This window comes from Cibotium barometz, chromosome 3, assembly GCF_041138505.1.
Source record: "Cibotium barometz isolate CiBa-2024 chromosome 3, ASM4113850v1, whole genome shotgun sequence".
Lineage (NCBI taxonomy): Eukaryota > Viridiplantae > Streptophyta > Polypodiopsida > Cyatheales > Cibotiaceae > Cibotium > Cibotium barometz.
In genome coordinates, this window is record NC_141048.1 from 20,482,055 (window position 1) to 20,490,134 (window position 8,080).

At 42.5% G+C, this 8,080-nt stretch overlaps 1 protein-coding gene across 1 annotated transcript; it reads right to left on the minus strand.

Annotated features, from left to right (window-relative positions):
- Positions 1-3,127: 3,127 nt before the first annotated feature.
- Positions 3,128-7,469, minus strand: LOC147639823 (uncharacterized). Its single transcript, XM_086774442.1, has 7 exons — positions 6,865-7,469; positions 5,521-6,085; positions 5,303-5,415; positions 4,934-5,021; positions 4,621-4,694; positions 4,322-4,524; positions 3,128-3,935 (listed from the first exon to the last, which is right to left on the minus strand). The coding sequence occupies exons 2-7, from the start codon at positions 5,875-5,877 to the stop codon at positions 3,583-3,585; spliced, it is 1,188 nt and encodes a 395-aa protein (XP_086630568.1). The 5' UTR covers positions 5,878-6,085; positions 6,865-7,469; the 3' UTR covers positions 3,128-3,582.
- Between the last annotated feature and the right edge of the window lie 611 nt (positions 7,470-8,080).

Consider the following 8,080-nt stretch of genomic DNA (forward strand, 5'->3'; position numbering starts at 1 on the left):
CCTCTCCGAGCTCCACCCCCTAACTTAGAAGAATTAATTCCTTTGGCTAGAGAGGACACATTATGGGGGAATGTGGCCAAGCACACAAAGTTGGCAAACCCCCAGTTAGCTGATCTACTGGAAATAAGGATTGTTACATTCATGATGATGAGCTACTGCTTCCATTGCAGCAGGTGGAGAAAGGCACACCATGTACACACAAGAGGCGGCTATGCCACAATAGTCACCGATGAGGGCAACCAAAATTGAAAGATTTTGGCATACAACCAGATTGGCAGAAGGAGTACCTGACAATTTCGAAATACAGCCAGGTCTATATGGGTGCGCCACCAACACAACGGGTTGATCCTTTATACATGCCAGTTAAGATAAGATGGGCACCGTTGGAATTTCAGAAAGCCATAAGGCATGACTCACATGTTTGCTACAACTTCCCAATTTTCATACCAGCAACATTTGCAAACATACAGGAGCAAAGATGGCAAATGCTTACATGGATATGGGCATGGCACAGAATTTCAGACCTTGCAATTGTGGCTAGCGTCAGATTTTTAGAATTGCTGGTGGTGCTAATAGATCAACCCAAGAAGCCCTATGATGGCTATGAAGCAGAACAATTGAAGTTCGACATGAACCAAGGGCCATCCGACAGGGGCATCATGCTCTACTACCACCGACTGAGATGTCTTCCGGGCTACATGCATGTAACATTCGAAGACACGGTGGATACAGGATTTTGGCGATCTCACTCAGCATTCCGATGCACACTCAGAAAGCTCCAGTCCAGGAGAAATTTCTATCAACATGAGTTCGGTGACCAGGTCTTTAGACCTTGGTAACAGGTTCTTCTTCGGACAGAACCTACATTAAGAAGGGGGGGATGTTAATCCCATTTTGGATTAACAAACATGATCCTCCAATTGAGGACATTAATAAGTGTCATGAAACAGTATTATAAAAGTTGTACATTATGAGATATTGGCCACCAAAGCCTAGTTAGGTAAGTTTTGGGAGCCCAAGTGTGAATAAGGACCAAATGTATAGAACTCATAATGAAAAAACACAATCCCCTTTGTGCTATAGAGAACTCTTCCTTGTGTCTTGAGAGAGATTGAGAGAGAGAGAGCATTCTAGCATTGTTCCTCTTCTATGCTTGTGTGATTCATGCTTGTTTGGATGAGAGACAGAGTGATTGTGCCTTATGCGACGGTGCAAGCGACTATACGGTGATAGCGTGGAGGTGGAGCTTGGAGGTTAGAGCTTAACAAGCGAGCTTGGAGGCCTCAAGGGACTCAAGTTCGAAGCATTGGTAAGTACCCTATGACAGTTGTGATCTATTGCTCATCCTTTAGGTGAATGCATTGAGTTCCCTCTTGGAGGTGTGGTAGTCCATAACATGAGGTGGAAGTTGTGTTGAAGCATTTGCCTAAAGGAAAAAGTCCAAGATGGAATGGACTCCTTAATGAACTTTTCACGAAGTATGTTGATGAGTTGAAGGTCCCTTTCGCTTCTATTTTTCAAGAGGTGTGGAATACAGATAGCATGCCTGCGTGTTATAAGATTGGGCTTATACGTTTACTGCCTAAAGTTCCATCCCTAGTTAATATACATTAATGGAGACCACACAGGTCTTATAAAAGGGCTACTATTGTGACAAGTCTCTTCCTTGCGGTCAGCCCATTTGGTGGAGAATAATACCATAGCTATATATTGGATGAGGGTACTCCGAGCTACACCTATTGTTCAAAGTAATTAGTGAAAGAAAGCTAATACATCACATGGCAGCCATGTGGGTATTTGTAAAGTAATTTTGGTAATATATCTTCTATTACGAAAAAAAAAAGGATTGCTAGTGTTGGAAGAGACAGAGAGAAGTTCAAAAGAAAGAGAGCTAATTCTCTTCAAATTCTAGGAAAGAGGTTTTCAAAAGAATAAGAGAATTGGTGTGGTATGGAATGGATCTATGCTTATTCAACATGCACATGCCAATAAATTCTAGTGATTGATCCACTTGTTAACCTAATGATGCACAATAGATTATGCTTTTGTGTGCATTTACAATATGTCAAATTTGGTGTACTCAATGTGTGCGTCTATAATTAAAATTTGTAGTTTAACCGTCAAAAACAGACAAAGGGAATTTATTTCTCTCCTGTTCAACTCACTAAGATTTTTGTTTTACAAAGACAAAAGCATAATGCAAGGGAATATTTCACCAAGGCAAGAAAGAAATACCCCATCTGGACTTAAAAGTGGTAGCCAAAATCTTCAAGAGGGCATCCGAGCCCCAAGAACCATACCTCCATTGACTACCCCCCCCACCCCGTCTATGCACATTAAAAGCTTTACTTGTTTTGATTTATGCAATCTAATCTACATCACACTATGCTGCATGGGTCTCGCATCCTTTAATTTGCCTTATATATATACATATATATATATATACATATATATATCATGACTCATGGTCATTGTAGACCCACTGGTTTGAAGTATGAATCGCACGTGTTCTGCGAATTGTATCATGCACCTCTCCTCTGAAGCATGCATTGATGGATCATAATTCATGTGTACAGTACCATTCTTGGAAATTCATATCTTATCTATATACTGTACTAAGAACAGGTTTGCCAAACCTAACAGCAAAGCAATTGAAGCAAGGCTTGGTGAGGCCACCTAGGCTTGGGATGATGGTTAACACATGATGGGCTGGTAAGTACAGATCCATCACTCAATCATCTCTCATTCACTTACACGTTTCAAGTCTAAAACCCTGGAAGCCTCTTGTCTTGACAGACTACTGAGACCTTGGACCTTGGATGTTTTCAATGGTGAAGGGCGAAGTCTGAAAGCTAAGGAGAGAGAGAGAGAGCGAGAGAGAGAGAGAGAGAGAGAGAAATGTGTGCACATACACAATTTGAGAAATAAGAACAATGCAAGTCAGAATCAACAGATCATGGCAATGATGTAGCGCATGACGATAGTGGTGATGATAATTGCCTACACTATCAAGCTTGCGTGCATGTGTGTGCTGGTGAAAAGACAGGATTCATCAGGTTAAATTTAAAAGCATTGTCAAAAAACCTTCATGGTGTGCTGTGCCTCTTGGCAATAAACTCGTGAAACATATGAGAACAATTATTTAGTAACATATAGGCACGTGTAAGACAAACATCAATTCACATAAACGATACAAGTCACTCTTACCCAAAAAAAAAAAAAACTCCTGTTTGTGGCAAAGGAACTCTACCCCTTGCAGTTAGTAGTGTAAATCCCAGTGTAATCAAGGTGGAGTAGACTCCTTACTTGCTTCTTCCACCTACTAAGAACGAAAAGGGATGACTGCTTACAACCTCCTGAATATAGTTTGATGCAACAGGGGCATCCAAAAATGTTGTTCTATATAAATATCGCATCAGCAGACAGAAAGGTCTGCAGCATCCGTGCGTGTCTTAAACTACCGCTTCTTATCACAGTAACCCACATCTGCGCATGGGAAAAAGCAGATTTCATAACTCAACGCTTGAAGGGATCAAAATGCACTGTTGAAGAGCTATAAGGTTAACGCCACAAGCCTGCCCATCAACCATCAAAACCACCTCTTGCTCCAGGTCTGAAATGCCAATAAACGTTGCATTCTAGACCAGATCCCGAACAGACATTGTCGCTGGATTGACCTTTATCTTTGTTTGAAGGACACCAACAGGAGAAATATTGGTGCTTTGAAGAGACATCATTTATGCTATTTTCAACTGTAGACGAACTGCTGCATGAAACCTCTGAGATATAATCTTCTCCAGAGGAGCCATTGTGGCTAGAAGAAACTGTCCAAAGAGAGGGAGAGTAAGTGCATTTCAAGCTTGAAACCCCTGCAAATCCTCCAGCAAAGCCACCAAGAGCACGCCTTGGAATTTGTTGGTGACAAAGCTGAGAATCTGTGGAACAAAGCAAACATGCCAATATTAGAAATGTTGAAGTGTCTTTGGCAGTGCACTTGGTCCCATTAAAAAAAAAGTCTGCTCATGTTTATGAAATGTCAAGCTTCCTCCGCAGCTGACTACGTTATTTGCTCCTCCAAATGCATAGATCTATATGTAAATCTCTCTCTGGGTGCATGCGTGCGTGCGTGCCTGTGTGTGTGTGTGTGTGTGTGTGTGTGTGTGTGTGTTCATGCACACATACATGTATAGATATAAATTTACTTTTTCAACTTTATTTAATTATAAAACTATCAGAGCATCAATACAATGTTCAGGCACACATATATAAATTTACCTATTCAACTTTATATAATATAAAACTATCAGACATCAATACTAACCTCCAGACATCTTGTTTTGCGGAAATGATCTGAGAAAACAAACTCGAGATTGCTGATCTAGAATGTAAGCTAAAGCAACCCCCAAGGAGTGACCCATGCTGAAATACAATATAGCTGGTACAGCCTTATCAACTCTGACCTCCATCGCAAGGGTCCCAAAAATCTGGAGTCCAAAACCCAACAGCCTTGTCTTCAAATGTAGACTGCAAAACAGAAGAAATCCTTGAGCAAACATATCACAACCAAGCCATGAGTGTATTGGAACAAGATTGCCAGGAATAATGTGAACAAAAATATACCAAAAAGGAACCCGATGTAGCACACTCATAAAAATGCACTGTGCCAGTATGAGTGCTAGGTCAAGTGTTGATTTCTGCCGTGAAGAGAACACACCATCATACTGATTCACAACTGCATTATAGAACCTCCAACATCCAAACTGCATTACATTGAGGGTAATTACAGAACAGTCCCCACCCAAGGACAGGCAGGGAGTTGGACAGGCAAGATTGCCCAGCCATCCTTCCTGGTTGGGGTGGCCAAGATTGCCCCTGCTAACAAGAGGGGGGGACTGTTTTGTAACCAGCCTGAGACACGACAAAGACAAATTACCGGACAAGATGCAAGGACTGTGATCCCTTCACCAATCCATAAAGAAGAGGAGGCCACCAACAGGATGGTGCCACGATTGCCTTGATACCTAAAACACATGGATCAAAGCTAGTTAAGTAAAAGCTAGTTAGTTCATCTGATCTTAAACAACATAAAGTGGTTGTGTGCAGAACTTCATACACACAAATCCATGCCTTCTTGGTCAGGCAAAATTGCCCACCTCAGCTTTACAGGAGGGTGGCAGTCATGATAGGTCCCCCCCAATGGGCATGCCCCTTTACGTATAACCACCTCCTACATTAAGCCACTCTGGATCATCGGTCCCCTGTATAGAGTACATGACGTCTAGTGTTGAGAAGGTCCACTTACCAACTTGGATACCTGAAGTGGACAACCAGCATTGCAGCACATATGGCAGTAATCCATAGATATGAAGCAAGCCTTGTCAAGAAATTAGACAGATGCAGGAATGCAACATCCTCCTGCCAATAATAATCAACACATTACCAGGATGGCATAGCTAACCCCTTTGCTGAAATGACCCTCTACAAGCCATGGTCAAAGGAGGAGTTGAAAGGGGAGCAAACCTTGACTGCTGATATTCTTTGACTTCCGTGTGTTTGGAAAAGCAGGCATATAAGAGTGACGCGTAAAAAAAACTGGAAAGCAAAAGCAATGACATCTTTCTTGTCAGAGTTTGTACTTGATTTCTGCCAGTATGCCCTCTCTAGCCCTGTATTGTTGAAAGTTAAGGAAAGAGGGCAGATGCGAATGGTACTATTCGGAACTGCTGTAGCTGCTGCCATTGCAGCCTTCAGCTGAGCATCACCTTGCCTTTGAGCTTCTCTTGTGGCCTCTCTGGCTCGTTCATACAATTCCACGTACTCCTTGTGGGCTCTGCTTGCATCTTGACTCTGTGGTGTAAAGTTCCACTCTGCTTCCATTATTTCTGGAGAAAGGGAAAGCCACAAGGTCTTTCTGGTTTCTTATCAGGCCAACTGGTCTGTCTTTAGGAGAGTAAATGATGCGATTTAGTCTGCCAAAATACCACCACAACCTACCACCCCTTTCAAAATCTGCCTACAAGACCCACAAGACAGCCGTGGGTGACAGGATCTACAGGTCATATGTCTTTGTGTTGGAGTGAAGCTCCTGCATTGCAAAAACTACATGATTTTAGAAACATGTACCACCAAACAAAAATAAAGGCTTGATGGACAGAAAAAACCCTCCCATCGGTCAAGATATTCAACAATTTAAGCTCTATGGTTAGAATTGTGAACTCTATGTGCAATGCAGCTTAATTTCTGTCCAATTTTTTTTTTCCAAGCAAGGCAAAACAAGCTAAGCTACAGAATTGGGGCTACCACAACCACATATAGCTAGAGGTTTTAATGAAAACAAGAAGCTTAGAAGGTATAGTTTTAAACCATATTTATATGCTTTGTGTAGAGAGAAAAAGCAACGCAGAAAGGTATACATGAATCTTCAAGGAGGTCTCTGTTGCCATGAGCGAAGGGAACAGGGATACTGAAAGGGATAAGGATCGCTTACACAGAAAGCTCAAGCAATGCAGGGAAACAGACATGGAGTTTACTTATGTACATAATTTGAGCAGAATAGCTAGGAAGCAGGCATAAAGTGAAGGCGTCTTTGGGGTGTTACTAAAGCAGAAAGGCAAGGCAATATATGTAAAAAGAGATGGGGAATAAAGCTTAACAGGCATGCATGATTATGTGTAAATTAAGATTAAGCAGAAATACAAAGGAAACAGAAAGGAAGCTTGATAGGCATGATAAAGGAGAAATGCGTAGCCAAGTTATATGTGCAACTTGAGCACGGATAAAAGGCAATGCAGAGAAGAAGCAGGCTGAGGCTGCTTAGGTGTGGTGTGGTGTGGTGTGTGTGTGTGTGTGTGTGTGTAGGGTTACCTGGGCAATCTCCGAATATGAAGAGCTGCAAGCAGAGGCCCTTCTCTTCTTTGAAGAGAACACTGTACGACAGCCTTTGTCTAGGCAACATTGTACTGCAGTCTTGTCCGGTGCGGGGGGGCGGCATCATACACACATTCTGAAGGCAGCCCACATTCTCGTACTTCACCCTTTGCATCAAAGATGAGGCAACCAGGTTTTTTTTGAAAAAAAAACTTCACAGAAACCCCAAGTACCCTAATATGCTGAAGCAGTAGAAAACACAGGGACAGAGGGGACGGCCTTCTTTGGTAAAAGGGCACCTGTCCTTGGCCCTGCGACGACACGGTGGAAGGACCCAAGTGCAAAAGAAGGCTGTTGGGTGGAAAATGCGAAGAACCCAAGTCACGAAATGGCCGCCCAATACTCGCTGTGCTCCCGTTTCTTGCATGCGATACTACTCTTAACTGGGTCTCTCGCCATCGCTTGCCCTCCTGGTAGGCTCTCTATCCCTAACACAAGCCACAAACTGCACTGTCAACTACCAGAGAGATCACACTCCGCACGAAATGGGTAAATATAGGCGAGACGAAAGGACGGAGATGAAGGCGCAGCCCAAATTATACAAAAGAAAAAAGAGCCTGCACACTGCAAAGCCAAAACAGGGCCATGATTTGGTACGCTGACGTGGTAACCTCCTCCACGTTGGCAAATATTGCTTTCACACTACCGCCCGGGCAATGATAGTACCAGGAGTCGTTTTTTTGCTTAGCTTTATTTAGAGTGTTTATGGCGTTAAATATTCAAATTGAAGTCATGTGTGATATGGGATTCTTGCTACAAGGAAGGGCCTACAACCTAGCTTTTGAAGGAATGCATGAGGAGTGAAAAGCAAGAACTTCCTCAAATCTCTCAACAAGTAGTTAAACCATGAAAGTGCTTATTGGAATCATCCACGCCCCCATGGATATTTTGTAAAGATTCTTTGTTGATTAGTTGTGACTACAACACATACACACACACCCCCGCTCTCTTTTCCCAACAAAAAAACTCCCTTCTTTCTCCTCCTATTTACGTAATATGTCTAGGTAGCTAAAGAAGGATTCTCAAATGGAACATACACAAAGCAAGAGACATGGGTCAAGACCCTACCATCTTCTTATACCACATGCCGAAGCACTATGTGTTGCACCCAATAGTTACTCCGAAGCACTCCGAAGCCATTGAATATTGGCTC

Bases quoted from the DNA above. Each gene is read 5' to 3' on its own strand.
- LOC147639823 (XM_086774442.1), bottom strand. From the start codon at position 5,877: ATGGAAGCAGAGTGGAACTTTACACCACAGAGTCAAGATGCAAGCAGA. The intron at 4,695-4,933 runs GTAATTTGTCTT...TCTTCACGGCAG, and splicing joins CAGTCCTTGCATCTTGTCCG to AAATCAACACTTGACCTAGC. The intron at 4,525-4,620 runs GTATATTTTTGT...TCTGTTTTGCAG, and splicing joins CTACATCGGGTTCCTTTTTG to TCTACATTTGAAGACAAGGC.